The sequence below is a fragment of the Chinchilla lanigera genome, unplaced genomic scaffold (assembly GCF_000276665.1).
Source record: "Chinchilla lanigera isolate Chin_1 unplaced genomic scaffold, ChiLan1.0 scaffold00068, whole genome shotgun sequence".
Lineage (NCBI taxonomy): Eukaryota > Metazoa > Chordata > Mammalia > Rodentia > Chinchillidae > Chinchilla > Chinchilla lanigera.
In genome coordinates, this window is record NW_004955469.1 from 9,427,275 (window position 1) to 9,447,314 (window position 20,040).

The window sequence follows — 20,040 nt, forward strand, 5'->3', positions numbered from 1 at the left end:
GACCTTGCGCTTGCTAGGCAGGTGCTGTGCCGCTGAGCTAAATCCCCAGCCCCTGGAAATAGTTTTCATTCAGGGGCTCATGGAGAAGGTGTCAGGTCTCACCAGTTTTCAGCAGCATGGTCAATGGCAGCTTCTAGGAGTCCCAGCTTGTTCAGCAGTCTCACTGCAGCCTCTCCTCCCAGGCTCTTTGCCCACAGGTAGGCCACGTGCTTATGGGCACTAGCTCCTCCATGAGTCTTTGCCACCTGGAAAGCAAAATCACCGAACAATCCTCCACTGTACAGTTGCTCCCTCCCATCTTTGCCCTCATGATCCCAGCTCTGATGAATGTTCCTGTTCTCAGTCAACAGGAAGGGGGCCAAGTTTTAGGGTCTTTTAACTAAGACTGATGTACATAGGGACGAAGAAGGGGCTTCAAGAAGTCACAAGCCCCTAAGTTGACAAATTAAAGTTTATGCATATGGGTGTAAACATATTTCTGACAAAAGAGACTGGTTTTCACTACATTTCAAAGATGGCTGACCAGTTTAAAGTGAATCATATGAAAGTGGGAAAGAGGGACAGCTGTAACCCTGGAGTGGCTTTGGATTCCTTACCCGGTAGGCCTCTTCCCAAAGCCCACTGGACCGGTACATGTTTACTGTTGCCTTCCACTCCTGGGCCTCGAGGTAGTGATACTCTGCCTCCTGCAGTCGGCCTTCAGCCTCCAGCTCCTGCAGGAAGGGGTCAGGATAGAGAGGGGAGAGGAAGCCCGGTGGGAGAAGAGCTGGGCAGGGCCAGGAGGGGTCTCACCTTGCCCAGATGGAGGTGTGTGTCACTAAGCAGATCTGGATGGTGCTTTCCTACCAGGCGGATCATGTCATCATACAGCTTGTGCTTTTTGAACATGGTGATGGCAAGATCAGGCTCTTCCACCGTCACGTATAGTCTGGGGATGGGAGATACACCTGGGGCTTCCTACAGCTAGAGCTCTGCTGCCACAGCATCTGGGCAGCGGGTATGCATCTTCAGACTCTATGCTCTCTCTCAGCTCTGATGCCTCAGGCCACAGCTCACCTTTCAGCCTCACGGTACTTGCCCTGCTTCTCCATTTCCTGGGCCTGAGTGATGTAGAGCACTGACACATCTTCTGGTCGCATGCATTTCATCGCCAGCTGTGCAAACACAAGAGGTACCAATTCCCAAGGGAGGCAGGGCACCAGGAATTGCCACTCACCCAGAAATCATGGGATGCTGGCCACACACTAGTCAGATCAGGGAATTACAACTCTGTAAGGAGCAGAGGCAGACGACATTATGCTAAGGTGGAAAGGTATGTGAGGCCTTGTGCTCAGGGCATGCACTCCCGTTCCACATTCCTCCCACACTCACTGAGCTCAGGAGTGTAGCGGTGAGAACCAAGTCATGGAGTAACCAGAAGCTAGGGAATGGCAGTTCAGATTGCTCAGCCCCCAAACCCACCTGCCCTCTTCAGACTTAAAGGCTCAGGGACTGGTGCCTTTCCTCATCTCACTGTTCCCTGTGATGAGGGATCAGTTATCCAGAATATATTTTGGTATTTTCTCAGCTTTTGGGTAAGTTAGTAAAGGAGGGATGTCAGAGACCAAGGAATAGGCAGAGTTCTTCCTGAAAGGACTCCCATCTATTTGCTACCTTGTGGGCTTTCTCCCAGTGGCCAGCCTGGGTGTACATGTCTATAGCATCTTTCGTCCGGTCTCCCTTAATGTAGAGCTCCTCAGCAATCTGGAGTTGATGAAAGGGAGACACAAAGGGTCAGAGCAACAGAATTAAAGCAGCTTGCACGAAGAAGGAATAAACCCCAGCTGGGATGGTGGAGAGCCTGAGAAGCAATCTTAAATAACAGAGAAGAGATTGGTATTGGTGAACACTACCTGCAACTGTTTATAAAAAAAAAAAGACCAGCTCAAAGCAGCATGAGGACAATACAACGGAAATTTTTAAGGCTCTCGCATTTCTGCAGTACAAGGCAATTCTACACTGTAGTTATGATAGACTTATTCATGAAGAATCACTGGGGCTGGCACAGGAAGATGGCTAGAGATGACTTTACATATCTAGGGTAAGGAGAGCCTGTGTCATGCTGGAATGAAACCAGGAAAATAAATGCTTTCTTCCTATTCATGGTGGCAGTGCTGTTTGGGCCAGGGAGAGAAAGATTTGGTGAGCTGGCTTCATTTCCTGTTGGGGTGCCCTCCTCATACCCTGTCCTGCATTGCCTCATGCTGAAGAAAAGGCTTCTTCCTCACCTCATACTCCTGCAGAGATGCATAGTGCTGGGCCACTCGAGGATAGTATTTGGATGCAATGTTCCGATCCTGTAGATCTAATATATAAATTGCCTTCTTCCACTGGCGGGCACCCAGGGCAGCCTCAATTGCTTTAATGGAGCACCTGGCAGTGTTGGGAAAGATATAAATACGCATGAAGAAAGAGAAAGATGAGTGGAAGAAACTCCTCATTGGCATTCCACTTTACTTTAATTTTTTTTTTGCTGTGCTGGGGGTCAAACCCAGGGCTTCCTGTGTGCTAGGCAAACACTTTACTATAGAGCTACAGCCCTGGGCCCTTACCTAACTTGGAGATCTTTTTGTTTAGACTGTGGTGTCCTCTCTTGCCCACCACCTCTCACTTCTCTCCCAAATCTCCAGTTACTCCCATGCCACCATACCTGGCTTCAATGTAATGATTGATGGCGGCATCAAGCTGCTTCTGCTGCACCAAGTGGTCCCCCCATGCCTCCTCTAGTCTCACCACCTCCATGGGGAAGGCCAATCGAGCCAGCTCCACAGCTGCCAGGGAGAGAGAAGGTACTCAGCTCAGAATTTCAGGCATGGGACTCAGGACAATAGAGTTGGGAAATGAAGCATGGAGAATAGATGAGAAGTGGAGGAATGGCAGAGAACTAAAGCTAGCCAACTAGAATAGATGCCCCAAAAGAGGTGCCACCGACTGGATGCGCAAAAGTGTACAGTAGTAAAGGACAGCTTGTGGGTGTCTAGTACCTTTCATGAATGCGTTGCCTTTACAATAGCACTCAAGGGCCCGCTGTGGATTTCTAATCTTCTCAAAGAGGTCACCTGCCTGTTAACACGTATATACAATGAAACTGCTACAACACAAGGAAGGAAGAATCAGCTCCAAAAAGAAGGAATGCCAACAGTCAGGGAGGCCTATGCACCCCAGGATTCCGCTGAATGGGAGAGGGGAACAGAGCCCTGGAAATAAGGGTTGGGAAAACCAAGTCGGCCATACCCTTTCATGGAGCTCCCCCTTGATGAGAGCCGTGGTGATGTGCTCTACCAGTTCTGTGTTGGTCAGCAGTTCCTCTCGGGTCAGCACCAGCCGAGCCGCTTTGGCAGGGAGCCCGGCTTTGAGGTACAGGCTGATGGCTGCCAACCCATCCCCTTGGCTCTCCTGAAGTTCACCTGCTCTCTCCTCTTGTTGTGTATCCATCAGCCATTGGTAGTAATCCCGGCGCAGCTTCTCCAGGGCTGGGTGTCCCTGGCCAACACAAAGGAGATCGGGAGTCAGATCTGTCCCTCTTGTCCTGCTTTCTGTCCCTGCTTCTCCATCCCTCTGTAGCACTGGAAATCCTCCCAGGCCACCAAATCCTAACTCCTTATCCTCTCAGATCCCAACCCCAGCCCTATCCTGGTTCCAATAGCTTCCTGACAAAAGCAGTTCTGAAATTGGTGGAACTAGATTCTGAACATTGTGAAGAAGACAGATACGCTGTACCTTGGCCTCAGCCACAGCTATACACTCGTCCCAACGGTGTAGTTCTTGGTACATGTTCATAGCCTCCTCAACAGCATTCTAGGGAAATCAGACAGAAGAAAGGAAGATATGAGGATCAAAAATCACCATGTCCTGTTCCCCATGGCTACAAATCCAGGCCATGAGGACCAAGTACCTCATCCCTCACCCTTTAACACTCCACAGATAGATCTCTCAATGTCTGTTTCTGATTCTGTCTCTTTGGTAGTGCTGGATATCAAACCCAGGGCCTCATGCATGCTAAGCATATGCTCTATCACTGAGGCACAGCTCCAGCCCCACAAGTGGATTTACATGAAAGCTAAAAGAAGTTTAAGCTCAGGGCACAGGTCCTTCCAAGGCAATTTTTCTTAAAGAGTGCTCTTCAGGTTGAACAAATTTTGGGACCCACAAAATCTGGATGGACCCTGTATATAAGAGTTAAAAAAACAAGGGTCAAGAATGGTGGCACACACCTATAACCCCAGCACTCAGGAGGCTGAGGCAGGAAGATTGTTGTGAGCTCCAGGCTAGCCTAAATCTAGTGAGTTCAAGGCCAGTCTAAACTACATAGTAAGACCCTGTCTCCAAAACAAAACAAAACAAAATACAGAAAGAAGTAATTAAAGGCCAAAGGAGGAATTTTACTGAGATAAGGACTAACACAAGAAGAAGAAATTAAGGAAGGAGTCATATCAACTCTCTAAGCCTTTTTAGAAGCTCTTTCCCAAACCTCTGGAAGCAAGCTGACAGAGCTATTTCCTCCTAGGAGTTTGCCTCCCTTTTCCCCCTCAGATCCTCTACTCTATCCTGTCGCTCTTACCTGTTCCAAGAAAATCATTTCAGCCAGTTTGTAGTTCTTCTCTAGCATTGCTAGACGTGCTCGGACCTGATAGAAGTCTGTCCCTTCTCCACCCTGCAGGGAAAAATGAGGCTCTGGTCTATATGGCTAAGATAGGAAGCCAGAAGCACAGAGACAGCTAACAGACTGGCAAAGCTAAAAAAGCCTGAAGTTTCACAAGCAATTCCAAAATGGTCCAACTTGAGGGTAGAGGACGGGTGGGCAGGGTAGAGGAAAGTAGGGATGCCTGGAAAGCTAGGAATCATGGGGCTGAATAGCAAGAGGAAAAGAATTAAGATGTGTTATGCACATGTACCAGCTCCCCACAATCAATGTAAATGCTGTGTACTGCAAACATGTACTGATATCGATATTTTTACTCTTTAAAAAATACTAAGAAAAAGCCCAGCACTTGGGAGGCTGAGGCAGGAGGATCGCTGTGAGTTCAAGGCCAGCCTGGGCTAATTAGTGACTTCAAGGCCAGCCGGAACTACATAGTGAGACCCTATCTCATGAAACAAAACAAAACAAAACACAGTAAGAAAAATCTCAGCTTGGGAGACTGAATGAATCAAGAGAATACTTACATATTCCCAGGACACATGATCTGCAATCTCATTGGTCTCATGCAGGAATCGAGCTTTTGCCACATGGCCCAAAGCAGAGAAGCACCTATAGCATGGGAGGCAATGATATAAAAAGTAACATTACTGCAAGCACATCATTAAGTCACTGATTCAGCAAACACATACTGTGTATCTGTTAGATGCCAGGCACTGTTTTCATCATTGGAGGCCCAACAGGGAATAAATCAGATGCAGATCTTGGTCTCAGGGAACTTTGATCCCAGTGCAGACAAATTAATAGTAAAAAAATTAATAAAGATAACTTGGGAGAACCAAAAGTAAAATACATCAGGATGATTCTGTTCTCAGTATCTGAGGGTTGCATTTAAGGTGGAGTTAGAGATGGCCTCTTCGAGGATCCAGTGTTTGAGCTGAGGCCTGACTACAACAAAGAGCCAGTGGTGAGGAGATACAGAAAAGCCATTCCCCAGAGAGGCTCAGGTCAGGGCCTGCAGCAAGAGTAAGCCTAGTGTTCTCAAAGAGCCACGAGGAGACCTGTGTGGCAGGTGGGCAACTGGTATAGGAAGGAGGCAGAGGACATGGGCCATAACAAGGAGTCTGCATTTTTTTACTAAGTATAACAGTAAGCTACTAGAAGGTTCTGAGCATAAACATGACACAATCTGTTTCTTAAAAATGACTTTATCTGCCATGGAATGGACTGTAGAACTATAAGACTGCTAACAAGGCTGGGGACACAGCTTTATGGTAGAGCATTTGCCTAACATGTGCAAGGCTACAGGTTCCATGCCCAGCACCATAAAAACACAGAAACAAGACTGGTAACAGTGAGGCTAATTCAGAGGCTTCACAACAGTGCAGGTAGGAGATTGCGTGATCCACATTAAGGGGGAGACGGCGGGGTTAGAAGGTATGAGCTGTGGGACATGTTTAGAAGACTGAGTCCCAAGGACTTGCTGGCAGTCTATGTGACGGGTGTGGGAAAAGAGCTCCAGGACAGTTTCTAATCACACAGCAGCAGCTCATACTTAGCACTTAAGAAATCATATGCTCTTTGCCCAAATTTTCTAACTTGTTCTTCACTACCATTATCACTGCCATTCTTTACCTTCCGAGGAGGTAAATACCACTATTATCAGCGCTGTATGTGGAAAAAATTGGAGCCCACGTCTGGAACCTCTCTAAGGTTATCCAAGATTGCAAGAGGAACTAAGGTTCAAACTCAAGGAGTCTGGGGTCCTAACTTTGTCCTATGAACTCTACTCTTGCACCACACCCAGAAGAGACTCACTGGTGGGAGAACTGAGGGATATGAGGGTAAAAACTCTTAAGGAGCACCTAGCTTCAAGAAGGGAAAGCAAAAATAATAAAAGACACCCACCATCTGTGATGGGAGGCCTTGGGGACAAAGACCCCAGAAGGGGCTCTCGCATTTGTGGCTGTGGATGGGAAGCAGTGGTAAAACACTGGGCAGGAGCAGCCCACACTGAAACAGTCACGGGCGAGCCCTGCCGCGGCCGGGCACCTCAGCTCTGCACACCTGCCTCACCTCTCGGCAATGTGGAGCTGCCTAGCCTCCAGCGCCAGTTTACTCAAGGTTTTCCACATTGCCTCTGTTTCGGGGGTCATCTCTAAGGTCTCCAAGAAGGCTGTTGCTCTGGAGCGGGAAGAAAGCACAGCACAGAATGAGGGCAGGATCCAGAAGACACAGAAGAATCTGTACTGCAGCAGGGCATGGGAGGGGCTGGTCAATGATTTGCCCACTTTGTTTAGTCTCCTCCCTGGAGCACTAGGCCCTGGTTAGATAGGGCCAGTGTTACAGCCTTTCTAGCTGCCCTCTCACCCCCGGCCTCTCCCACCACCGCACTGGTTAGCAGCAGCCTCTCACCGGGTGTAGTTGCCGTCATCAATGGCCGTTCCAAACTCAATAAGGCCCTCATCCAGTGTGTAGGCAACGGTGGTCACACCTTCTGTCACCATCACCTCGGTCTTTCCCCCGCCCCGCTCCAGACCTATGACGTCACCCTGTAACAGTTCATCCCCGCCCCACCCCAAGTCCAGGTTAGTGTTTGCACTGAGTCAGCTGCAGAACAGACTCTACCTCACCCACCTGCAGCGCTCACACTGAGGGAGGTAGAGTGGACCGTGTTGTCCTGACACTTTCATTTTTCTCAAGCAGATAAATGCGTATCATCTATGGCAATATCCTTGGGTTAAAGTACACTCGTGATGGCATGAGTGCCTGAAGTATGTTGATAAAGTGTGGCACCTACTTCTTCCAGCAGTACCACAAACCGGGTATTCTAAAGGGTTCTCCTGTTAGAAGCAACTTGAACCTGAGCTGAGCTCGCCTGAAAAATCACTATGAGTGTTCCCCACCCATCCCTCTCAGAAAAGGATCGGACAGAGAAAAAGATCAGAAAGCTAAATCTGAGCAGGAAAAATGGCAATGAGAAAGTGGGAAAGGTCTGAAGAAAACACAGTACAGAAGAAACCTTAACGCCTCAGCAGGACAGGGAGGCCGAATCTGGGAATCTCTAATCAAACCTGATTAGAGATTTTTTTAGAGAAGAGAATAGATGCAAGTAGTACAGATCATTAACATGTCTAATTCCTGCAGAAGCAAACAGAAATCATCTGTTTGATGATTTTCAAGTCTGTTTGAGGTTTTCAAGATTACAAACAATTACATTCAAAATAATATGAGCTCAGGCTGGGCGTGATGGTGCACACCTGTAATCCCTGCACTCGGGAGGCTGAGGCAGGAGGATCATTGTGAGTTGGAGACCAGCCTGGGCTACAAAGTGAGCTCAAGGCCAGCCTGAACTGCATAGAGAGACCCTGTCTCAAAACAAAACAAAACAAAAAACATGAGCTCACAGCAACAAAACCAAAATTTTACTCTCTCTCATGAGAGTAAAAGTAACTATAAAAATAGTTTTAGACTTTCAAGAATTTCAAAATTAAGAGTAAGTTATGGATAATGCATTAGAATTTTAAAAATAACCATTATGGAATATAAAATAATTATGTATGAAATACTTAAAGACCTAAAAGATGAAATGGAAGGGCTAGGCTTATAGCCCAGTGGTACAGTGCATGCCTAGCATCTGTAGGGCCCTGTGTTTGATCCCTAGCACCGCCCCCTCCCCGCCAAATGTATCTATAAATACACACACACAGACAGCTGGGCACGGCAGCATGTGTCTGTAGTTCCAGTTACTTGAGAGGCAACAGTGGAAGGATGACTTGGGTCCAGGAGTTTGAGGCCAGCCTGGACAACAGAGTTGAAATCTGAGAGACAGAGACACAGAAAGAGACACACACACACACAGAGACTGACAGATTTGTATCTACAGACACTGTGATAAAACTTCAAAACATCTTAGAACTGGATATGCTATTCTGGAGGCTGAAGCACAAGAATCTCTGTAAGTTCAAGGTCAGCCTGGGCTACATAGTGAGACAGTCTCAAAAAGAAAAAAAAAAAAAAAAAAACCTAAGAAAAATAGATTTTTTTTTTTTTTGGCAGGGTGTGGTGGTGCACGCCTGTAATCCCAGCACTCAGGACGCTGAGGCAGGAGGATCACTGTGAGTTCGAGACCAGCCTGGGCTACAAAGTGAGCTCAAGGCTAACCTGAACTGCACAGCGAGACCCTGTCTCAAAAAGAAAAAAAAAAAAAAAACCCTAAGAAAAATAGAGGTTTTTTTGGCAGGACGTGGTGATGCACACCTGTAATCCCAGCATTTGGGAGGCTAAGGCAGGAGGATCATTGTGAGTTTGAGATCAGCCTGGTGAGCTCAAGGCCAGCTTGAACTGCACAGCAAGACCCTGTCTCAAAAAGACCAAAAGAAAAAGACTTTTTTTAAGCAACCAAGAAAAAAGAAGAATCAGGGGTTGTTAATTAATTTCTCAGAAAAACAATGAAAGTCAATTACTGGAATAACATCTACAAAAGGCTGAAAAAATTAACTGTCAATTTAGAATTAGGTCTGAGTCCAAGTATCTTTTTAGAACAAAATCTAAATAAAAATATTTTCAGGAAATTAAAAACAGAGCTTATCACTTTCCACTAAAGGGACCTTTCTTCCCTTTGTGGTACTAAGGCTTGAACCCAGAGCCTCTTCCATGCTAAGCAAATTCCGTACCACTGAGCTACATTTCCCAGCCCTTTACTGTTTTAGTTTTTGAGACATGGTCTTGCTAAGTTGCCCAGGCTGGCCTTGAACTTATGATCCTGCTGTGTCAGTGCCCAAGTAGCTGAGATTATAGGTATGTGCCACTAGGCCCAGGTAGAGAGACTTTCAATAAAGAAATTTCTAAATGTTATTCTTCAAACCAAAGAAAAATAATTCTAGAGATGAAACTGGCATTGGAAAAAGAAAAGGTGAAAAAAGAAATAGGCACCATGATGTAAATCTAAATCATGTCTGTATAAAATAATAATGTCTAACTGGGGGAGTTAAGAAGGTTAGCTCTCTCAGGAGGCTGAGGCAGGAAGACTACCGTGAGTTTGAGGCCAGCCTGGGCTACACAGTTAATGCAAGACCAGCCTGAACTACACAGCAAGACCCTGTCTCAAAAAAACAAATAAATAAATTAAATGCTGTACAACAATAGCAAAGGGAGTTAAGCAATGTTTAAGATTAAGGTCTTTGTATTGTTTTCCGGGAAGACACAGTAAGATGCTGATTTACTTGAAACTTTAAGTACCCATTAAACTTCCCAGGGTAACCTCCACAGAAATAGGATGCATACTATAACCTCTAAACCAAGAAAGTGGAAAGGGGTATTTTTAAAATACCAAACAAATTTTAGACCTCAGTCTAAAATGAGGCAAGAAAGGAAAAGAAAAAGTTATGAAAAACATAAAAGAACACAGCAGGGCTGGGGGTACAGCTCAGTGGAAGAGCACCTGCCCAGCACTCACGAAGCTCTGGGTTCAAGTCCCAGCACCACGCACACGCACACATGCACACACAGTCATCAAGTCCATCCACACCCACACCCGTCACTGGCCTGACACGGAGGCCCACATCTCTTCTCTGCTCTTACAGACCCCTCCCAGGTTTTAGAAGATCACCACCAGGATCTGTCTTCTAGCCCACAGAGAACACCACATTCTGACTCGGTGAAGTCCCAGGGCTACTGCAATGCAGACCCCTCCTCTAGTGGTCTAATACAATGAGGAATCTATCAAGGATGTTGTAGAGGCCAGTCTCCCTTGGGGAAGCCGCTGAAGCTTCACTTGCCAACCCCATCACAAAGATGGTGGCGGTCAGACAAAACTACACAAACTTCAGTCTTCTTAGAGCTCAAATTCATTAGTTTGAGCCATGTTTGAGGTCCCCAATATCAACATACCCTGATGGAGAACATGGTGACCCTCTCGGGCGCCTCAATATTGTACCACACACACAAGTTGTTTCGGTTCTGAGCTACCAGGACGTCACTTCCAGGAACCCACTGCACGTAGGAGCAGAAGTGGAGGATCATTGTCTTAGAGCAGCTTTCGATATCGTACAGATGCAACTGAGGGAGGAGGAGACACACGGGACAATTAGAAGGGGGTGAGAGTGTCTTCTAATTTGATCATTTCTCCAATGGTAAAATGATCCACTAGCCAGGGACCTGTTGAATTTCAAAGCTTACTAACATGAAACCCCTGAAGTTTATGCAGAGTTGGTATATCCTGACTCTGGTCAAAGAAGAGATGACCAAACCAACAAAGACCTACATCTGAGGAACAGAAATTAGGTGAAAGTCAGACTGTGATTCTTAGAATAATTCAGGGTCAGACTTAGCAGCTTGGATTACAAAGTTAAAGCCACCAGACAAATTAGATGATATGGAAACTTGTGACATGGTTTTCAATGAGATGAACAATCATCCGATTGTCTCTTTGATCTCATGGTTGAATTTTTTGGTGAACAGCATACTGAGATGATAATCAAGAAGGGGCTAGGAGGAAACTCTTCAAGTCAACTTCTACGCCTTCAGGTAAGTGTGGCCGAACTAGAGCAGCAGGTCTGGGCCAAGGGCAGCTAGGCACAGGAAGAGGAAGGCAGGGCGAGGGGGTTTCATCAGGACATACTCTTGTAGGTAGTAAGAGGGAAATCAACTCTTAAAGCTCCCTCTTGACTCTGTTACCATCATAAACAATCTCCTCAAGGATAATATAAGACAGTTTTATCATACTAGCTAGATACAAAGACTACTGATTCTTGTGTATTTTCTGTTCTGCTAATGCCAATGGGGAATCTATGGCACACATATTGCAGCAAGCTGCTTGTATCATTGAAAGTTCTAAAAGGTTCGCTATCACTGCAGTATACAATAAAGAAACTATACCCGGTAGAGCCCCCTACAAGCTTGTGTCATATCCTCTGTGGACCAGCAAAGGCCTAAGACCCTAGTACTCCTTACACGAAGTTTGCGATCCCTGAAGAGGAGCTTGTGCCCAGTCTCATTAAGTTCCAGCCAGTCTACACGGCTCTCATGGCTGATGGTACCAATGTTGTAGCCACCAATCAGATCCACTGTCAAGAAAAGGAGACAGGGTTAAGACAAGAGATTCCACAGTCACACACAGAGCATGGGCTATAATGAGCTATAATGTGATTATAATCATATGTTGGACCTTAAGAACATTACGTGAGCCTAGAGTGTGTCCCTAGGAAATGCATATGACCAATATAGCGTAATTTTTCTGGGATGCTTAAGAAAATGGGTCTTATCTAAAACTGTAGATGGTTTTCAGGGAATATGACTCTTTTTTTTGTTTGTTTGTTTTTTGTTTTGTTTTTCTCCGGTACCAGGAACCGAACTCACGACCTTGCGCTTGCCAGGCAGGCGCTTTGCCACTGAGCTAAATCCCCAGCCCCAGGGAATATGACTCTTAAGACTGTTGCATCTGCCTCAAAGATCAGAGCTACCAAGCAAGTAGCTTTGATTACTTATGAAATCCTCTGGAAGGCAGCACTGAGCACATCAGCGATAGAGGACGCTGCAGCACACTGGTGAGAGAAGCTGATGAATGAGACGACCTGGATCCCATCTGTTCCAAGGAGCTACCTGTACACCTGGGTGCCTCTGGTAAAAGAACACTGAATGGTGATGAGTAGGGAGGCCCTGACAAAACAGCACAAGCCTTGACTAAAGTGAGCCTAGTTAGTGCAGATGATAAACATTTTAGTTTTGCCTGACTGTTGAAGACAATGTAAGAAATGACCTGGGTGTGATGATGCACACCTGTAATCCCAGCACTCTGGGAGGCTGAGGCGGGAGGATCCAAGTATAAGCTCAGGCTGAGGCAATTTAGTGATTTAGCAAGACCGGATGGAAATAAATAAATAAATAAATGTAAAAAGGGCTGGGGATGCAGTTCAGTGCAAAGGCCCTGGGTTCGAGCCCCAGTACCTCAAGCAAACCAAAACAAAAAAAGAAGAAAGTCCAGAAATGACCACATTTAAAGCAGATCACTCACAGTTGAGGGGGATACTTTCAGGGAGTCTTCTGCTCAAACTCACTCAAAACTCTTTTTTGTTGTTGTTGTTATTCATTTGTTTTTATTACTCTCAGCTTGTAGTTTAGGCTGGTCTCAAACTTACAGCAATTCTCCTGTGTCAGCCTCCCTAGTGCTGGGGTTACAAGTGTGCATCACCACATCTGAAGATTCCTACCTCTTACTGATGCACATTATTAATGAGTAAGGTCACTACTTTTGTTCTACAAAAGGACCAGATGACAGCAATGCCTACAGCTTGGCAAGATAAGTTTAAAAGGGAATTTTCTTTTTTTCTTTTTTCTTTTTCTTTTTGTTTTTTTTCTGGTACCGGGAATTGAACTCACGACCTCACACTTGCCAGGCCGGCGCTGTGTCACTGAGCTAAATCCCCACCCCTGGAATTTTCTTTTAATTAAAAATAAAAATGATCAAGCTACATTTTAATGCTCCAATTATAAAGAGAATTACAGAATGTTAAAGTTACAAGAACTGTACCACTGTGAACCCTGAAATTATACCCAAATTTTGTGTGTATGTCTGTATGTATTTATGGGATAAGGTCTGTGATTTTTCACAATATACTCAGAGGGGTGGGTGACCCATAGAGCTTGACAGAACTCCTGTCATTTTATCTGTATTGAAAGGGAAGGTGTGGCGGCACACACCTATTATCCCAGCACTCTAGGACCTGAGACACAAGGATTGCAAGTTCAAGCTCAGCTTAGGTGAGTGTTGTTTCAAAATAAAAAATAAAAAGGGCTGGGAACGTAGCTCAGTGTGAAGGCCCTGGCTTTAATACCTAGTACCACAAAAAGGGGGAGGGAGAGGGGCTGGGGATTTAGCTCAGCGGCAAAGTGCCTGCCTGGCAAGCGAAAAGTCGTGAGTTCGGTTCCCGATACCGGAGAAAAACCAAAGGAAAAAAAAAAAGGGGGGGAGGGAGAGACTATAGAGTGAATGGACTTGTTTAAAGTCTCATCGTTTATTCTTGCCACTAAAATCTCAGGCATCTCAGTCTGTTACCATTCTCATTATAGCTACCTACATATCTGAGCTCAGCACCTTGTTGTGAAATATAATATTCACAAAATGTAAAACTATCTTCCAAATAGGCCCATGTGTATTTGGAAACTTGATTTATGTCAGAGAGGGCATTACAAATTAGTGAGTGAAGAATGGAATTTCAATAAATGGCTAACCATATGGAAAAATTAAATTAAATCCCTACCCACATTATACATAAAAATAAATTCCAGGTGGAAGCCAAAGCTTAAGAATGTTAAAATAAGGGGAGAATAGGGAAGGATTTCTTAAATAAGGCATCAGAAAATCATGAAATATTTTTGTAAAGTGATAAAATGGACTACATTAAAAGTGTCTGAATGCTAAAAGACGCCCAAAGGAGGCATAATATCTGAGGCTGAGGCAAAATATCTGCAATGCACATGACCATCAAAGGCGATATATGCAGACACAAAGAACCTCAAATCATTTTAAGACAACCTGACTTTAAAAATGGGTAAGGTATAAGGAACTGGCAATTCGCAGAAGAGGAAATCCAAGTGATCAATCAATAAATAAAATTAATGCAATGTAATATCCCTTCAGCAAGCCAAATTATGAGGTCAGGCAATTTCAGTATTGGAGAGGGAACTGCTGAGTGTTGGGTGTGAACTGGTATAACCTCTCCAGAGAGCAATTTGGAAATATTTAGTGAAGTCAAAAATATATCTTTTCTATGATTCAGTGTTTCCACTCTAGGTATTGACTTTAGAGAAATGAATCACTGCAATAACAAAAAATAAACTACTTAAATGTCCATCAGTAATAAAAGAGATAAAAGATCCAATGTAAATATAACAAAACGTTAGGCTCTAATAGACCTGGGTATATATAAACAAGTAATAATATCACTACTGTTAAGAGCTAGCACTTATTAAGTGCTTATTTTATCTCAGGCACTGGTCTAGGTGCTTTTCATATGACATTGGGTTTTTGTTACCATTATGTGGATGAAGAAATGGAGGAACAGAAAGGATAAGTAAACTCTGGTAAGATCACATAGGTTACAAGTAGAGGAGAAGACGGGTTTAACTCCCAAACCCATTCTTTTTTCTTTTCAAGGAGGAAAGGTTTATTTCAGCTCACACAGCCCCATTCTTAACAGCTACACTATATGCTATTCTGTATACTTTTTTAGGGATGTATGCTATTCTCTGTTTTCTTCTACGCTTACAACTTTTGATGATAAAAATTAATATGTAAGTCAGGCATGGAGGTGCATACTGTAACCCCAGCACTTAGGAGGCTGGGGCAGGAGGATCTCCATGAGTTCAAGGCCAGTCTGAAGTACATTGTGAGACTCTGTCTCAAAAAAGAAAAAAAAAAGTAAGTATTTATAAATGCAAATACTTGTGAAATGAAACTAAAGTTTCTGTTATTACTAGTTACTAAAGACAAACTATCAAAAAAAAAAAAAAAAATAGGGGCTGGGGATTTAGCTCAGCGGCAAAGCGCCTGCCTGGCAAGCGCAAGGTCGTGAGTTCGGTTCTCGGTACCGGAGAAAAACCAAAAAAAAAAAAAAAAAAAAAAAATATGGCTCCATCTAGTTTTCAAGAATCTACGGTTCTAGTCAGGTGGGGTGGTGCATGCTTGTAATCCTAGCACTTGGGAGGCTGAGGCAGTAGGATAGCCAAGTTTGAGGCCAGCTTGAGCTGCATAATGAGTTCAAAGAGTCTGCACTATACAGTGAGTCCCTGTCTCAAAAAACAAAACCAGAGTGGGGGATATAAGTGCCTGCCTGGCAGGTGCAAGGTCCTGAGTTCAACTCCTGGTACCAAAAAAAAAAACCAAACCACAAGAGTTTATGGTTCTATAAATTCTAAACAGGAAACTTCATAAGTTTGCTCATGATTCTTCACTACTATTCACAATCTTCCAGCCCTAAGATATATGCTTAGAGACCATGGTAACTATATGGCTAGTCCTCTCTAATATATGCCTATATATCTATAGCTACATAGCTAGGTTTAGACATACAGGAATGTATGAAACATTTTATGCATCCACTGTAAAAATGGGATTGTATGTTTACCTGGTGCCTCTCCGAGTCCTAGGTTCCTCTCTAAACACAAACCTGTATGTACTATGGAAATGCAATACCAGCATCTATTTCGTTATTAGAACTGTGAGTCTTACCTACAGCAATAGTTTTCATGTCAACAAGATAAGCCAATTTCTTGTTATCTTCCATTCCTTGCTGACGCCGCTCATTAATACGGACACTGAAATATGAAGGATAAAAGTAAAGCAAAGTGGGTTTAGCCTGCGATTTCACTGAGGGCTGTCAGGACCATACTGGATGAAGTTTTTAGATTAACTGAAGGACACAGAATTTCAAAGTCAAAAGAAATTCTTTTGAGTTTTAAGGTTTCAGAGACCCTTGTGAAGTTACCTGATGAGGTGAGGGTTCATGAATTCAGTACGCACAGAACCCAAGGTGTCATTACTCCCATATTCCACCAGCGTTAGCTCTCCAGCATTGAAGATCATACATACCTGCGAAAGGATGGGACAGGAGGCATGAGGAAAGCTGTGCAGGGAGGTAGACTGTGGTACAAGGTGCCTCCTGCTTTTTTCCTTGTTCTGTTCTCCTGCCTGTTTCTCCCCTGTATCTGCTGTCTCCTTGTCCTTTGCAACTTGCCCTCCTTCTGACACACAAGCTGGAAGGGGGCTAGTCAAGATAGGGACAGTGGGCTGGGGATTTAGCTCAGCGGCACAGCGCCTGCCTGACAAGCACAAGGTCGTGAGTTCGATTCCCAGTACTAGGAAAAAAAAATAGTGACAGTGAATTAAGCTCTACTCACATTCTCATTTTCAAAGAAATACTTTTCATTGCCACCAGATCCCTGCCAGGCTACCTGTAAAAGGAAGAGAAAGAAACAATGTGGATAATTATCCAAGACAAAGCTGAAAGAATGATAGGTAGGAGGCAGAGAGATGAAGTGTAGGGAAGTTTTGGTGTTCTACAAGAGGTACTACGTCAGATTTTTGTCTTGGTCCCTATGTTTTTGAGATGGCATAAAAATAGTCCAACCGTGGTGAATCATCCTCCAGGATTCTAAACTTCTCATTCCTTGAAACCAGGACCCAGACATCAGAATGTCAGAGCTTCCTATGGATATCTTATCCCCTCAACCGAGTCCCTGGATCCCCAGAAATAGCAAGCCAAAATGCCCCGTTCCCCACCCTTCTGTTCTTGGCTCCTACCTCACTAAGGCGATTTGTGTTCAGGTCTCCCAGCAGCAGCGTATCTGATGTATGAGCCACCAAATAACGTTCCTTTCCTAGGATTTTCACCTCTTCCACCTCATAGCCATAGTGAGACTTGAGCACCACCCGGGTCCCCGACGACAGGTTCTTCACAATCACCTTGGTAAGGGACAAGTCTGAGACTCTGAGGGTTCCCCAGGCAGAAGAAGAGTGAGCATGCTATGCCCTTTGCTCACGTCCACAGTGTCAAACACAGTACCTTGTTTCTGTACCTTGGCTGGGACAGTCGATAATGATGATACTTCACATTTACATATGGATTTACTATATGTACAAATGTTTTATTTTATTATCTCCCTTACTGCTCAGAATATATATGATTCTAGAATGGTGATGGTGAGCCTTTTGGAGACCAGTGCTCAAACTACAACCCCAAGCCCACTATCCTAAAGTGCAAACACTGCAATTAAATCAGAATACAGAGATTTTAGTTTAGAAGAAAACAACTCTACATTAACACCTTTTGTCTTAAAAAAATAAATAAATAACCAGGCATGGTGTCGCATGCCAGTAATCTCAGCACGTGTGGCTGAGACAGGAAGATCGCCCTGACTTTAAGGCCAGCGTGGGCTACATAGTAGGTTCAAGGTCAGCCTGAACTACATAGTGAGACCCTGTCTCAAAAAGCCAAAACCAAAACCAAAAACAACTTGTGCACCATAGGTTTGCCACCACTGTTCTAGAAGTGCCACTGGGTAAAATCAATAACTCTACGTTCCTCTAGCTCTTTGTACAAACCTTTATACCATTATAATGAAGTATAGTATTATTTTTCATATGCTGTGTCCTTTTCTATGATGATATTTGATTAGGGGATAATGTCTTATAGATAATTACCTTTGTATTCATGATGCCTAACTGTGCTTACACATAATAAAGAATAAATGTCTCTAGAAAGAATAAAATGAGGGGGAAAAAAAGGGAACCAAGGAATAAAGAAAAAAAAGTACAGAGCTAAAGAAAAAGCACGGATGGGCTCAGGAATTGAGAAATTAGCTTGCAACATCATACAGCGTGAGTTCTGAGGTCCTAAAACAACAGTTTGCGTGTAATCCTACTGACCAGCTCTCTTGGTTGACAGTCAGGGATGAATGGCAAAGTTTAAATTAGAGAGATGTAAGCAGGAACATCTGAACCCTTTAAGCCTAGTGCCTAAACATCTTCTGATGGGCCGGAAGAACAATAGCAGGAAAGCTGCCAGGGTGTTTCCCCAACACATTCTGTTCCCCAGAACAGAACAGAACAGAACAGAACAGAACAGAACAGAACAGAACAGAACAGAACACCAGTGGGATGAAGGTTAAATTCGACACTGGCTGCAGCCAGTAGGTAAGAAACTGTTACAAGGATGAAGGAACCATGCAAAATCTCAGGGCAGTAGGCTTTCACCTACTCACCTGGCTGGGCCCCACGTATGTCAGCTCAAACTTATTCTTGTAAATGCTCCTTCGGAGGCAGCAGTCAAACTGCTCCACTGCACCACAGAGTGTGCCCTTGAAGAAACAGCATAAAGAGTAACACACGCTGTACACTGGCACAGAGAGAGTAAGTATCTAGTGACCTCCTCAAATCCCAGGCTCTAGAATTTAAAGAAAAGCTGGCAAATTTTGCAAGTACCAAAAGGAAAGAGGTGGCAGTTGAAGGACTCAGGGGATCATAGGCAGGTGGGAAAATGAGGGAAAAGTCAGCCCTGCCTATACAGCTCTGTCCCTTGTGTGGCCTCTTGAGTATAAATTTCTCTAACACTTGATTTTCAGTTTGGAATCAGAAGGAAAGGCAAGCCAGGCATGGTGGTGCACGCCTGTAATAGCAGGAGGGTCACTGAGAGTTTGAGACCAGCCTGGACTACAAATTGAGTTCAAGCCTCGCCTGAATTGCATAGTGAGACCCTGTCTCACAAAGACAAAAATAAAAAAATAAATAAAAGGTAAGGTAAGATTCCCTATTGTCAGGAAAGTGTGTTTTCGGAGAGGCAAGATTTTTCCTAAGTCACCAATACCAAATGGGATGACGAGTGACATACCGCGCAAAGCCGTGACCCATCTCGCTTCCAGGCCAAGGCGGTGACTGTGTACAAATTGGCAATCTCCTTGGGCCTTGCCTCTTCCCAGAGGCTTCTTCGAGGACTCCAGTTGAACACTCGAAGTCTGAAATGAGGCAGAGGGCTTTTAGAAGAGATGGAGGCTCAGCAAAAAGTGGGAAAATAAGCGAGCAACTGACAGAAATTAGACTTGCTGTATCAGAGAAGAAAGGGAATACAAGAAAACAAATAAGCAGAGCAGTCTAGCAGGGAGAACAAAAGGGGCAAAGGAAGCTGGAAAAATTAAGGCAAAATTAAATGAAATAGGTGATGGAAGTGGAGAAAACAAAAGATCAGGGTGAGACAAATGAACTGTCAATAGTAGAGAAATATGGGAAAAGAAAGGAGAATATGGTAGGAGTTAGAGAAGAAAAAACATGAGGCATAAAAAATAGAGGGGACAAAAAGACAGGACTGACAAAGCTGGGGTTTTGTCCTTCAAAGAACTGATGGAACTCAGGAGGCTAAGGCAGAATTGCCGTGAGTTTGAGGGCAGCCTGGGCTACACAGTAAGCTCAAGGCCAGCTTAATTATAGAGCAAAAGCCTGTATCAAAAAAAAAAAAAGGGCCTGGGGATTTATCTCAGTGGCACAGTGCCTGCTGGCCAAACGCAAGGTCATAAGTTTGATTCCTGGTACCAGAAAAAAACCAAAACAAAAATCAAATAAACAAATAAACAAACAAACAAAAAACCCGATGGGAACCAGACCCTTGCTATTTAGCTGCTGTTTCATTCATTCATTCATTCATTCATTCACTCACCAAACACTGACTATATGCACTAGGTGTTAATCTAGGCCCCAGAGATAAAAAGATAGTAAGCCCTGTTCTCAAGGACTCTTTAATATAGCCAAGTACGTACAAGCAATAACAATATATTGTGACACACTCCAAGCTAGTGATCTGAAAGAGGCAACG

General features: G+C 44.3%; 1 protein-coding gene across 2 annotated transcripts in view; it reads right to left on the reverse strand.

Annotated features, from left to right (window-relative positions):
* Ift172 (intraflagellar transport 172) overlaps positions 1 to 20,040 on the reverse strand; it is a 36,428-nt gene that overhangs the window by 8,676 nt on the left and 7,712 nt on the right. Inside the window, exons 9-30 of one of the 2 annotated variants that reach the window (XM_013522663.1) lie at positions 19,066 to 19,189; positions 18,440 to 18,535; positions 16,980 to 17,141; positions 16,577 to 16,630; positions 16,165 to 16,268; positions 15,909 to 15,994; positions 11,633 to 11,745; positions 10,571 to 10,738; positions 7,094 to 7,230; positions 6,755 to 6,862; positions 5,206 to 5,290; positions 4,601 to 4,693; positions 3,760 to 3,837; positions 3,274 to 3,522; positions 3,024 to 3,102; positions 2,690 to 2,810; positions 2,268 to 2,412; positions 1,654 to 1,743; positions 1,057 to 1,154; positions 793 to 928; positions 597 to 713; positions 103 to 245 (exon numbers count right to left, since the gene is read on the reverse strand). In XM_013522663.1, coding sequence (XP_013378117.1) covers positions 103 to 245; positions 597 to 713; positions 793 to 928; positions 1,057 to 1,154; positions 1,654 to 1,743; positions 2,268 to 2,412; positions 2,690 to 2,810; positions 3,024 to 3,102; positions 3,274 to 3,522; positions 3,760 to 3,837; positions 4,601 to 4,693; positions 5,206 to 5,290; positions 6,755 to 6,862; positions 7,094 to 7,230; positions 10,571 to 10,738; positions 11,633 to 11,745; positions 15,909 to 15,994; positions 16,165 to 16,268; positions 16,577 to 16,630; positions 16,980 to 17,141; positions 18,440 to 18,535; positions 19,066 to 19,189 — 2,586 coding nt within the window. The remainder of the gene's footprint in view (positions 1 to 102; positions 246 to 596; positions 714 to 792; positions 929 to 1,056; positions 1,155 to 1,653; positions 1,744 to 2,267; positions 2,413 to 2,689; positions 2,811 to 3,023; positions 3,103 to 3,273; positions 3,523 to 3,759; positions 3,838 to 4,600; positions 4,694 to 5,205; positions 5,291 to 6,754; positions 6,863 to 7,093; positions 7,231 to 10,570; positions 10,739 to 11,632; positions 11,746 to 15,908; positions 15,995 to 16,164; positions 16,269 to 16,576; positions 16,631 to 16,979; positions 17,142 to 18,439; positions 18,536 to 19,065; positions 19,190 to 20,040) is intronic. The other variant, XM_005400503.2, reaches the window with a different exon arrangement.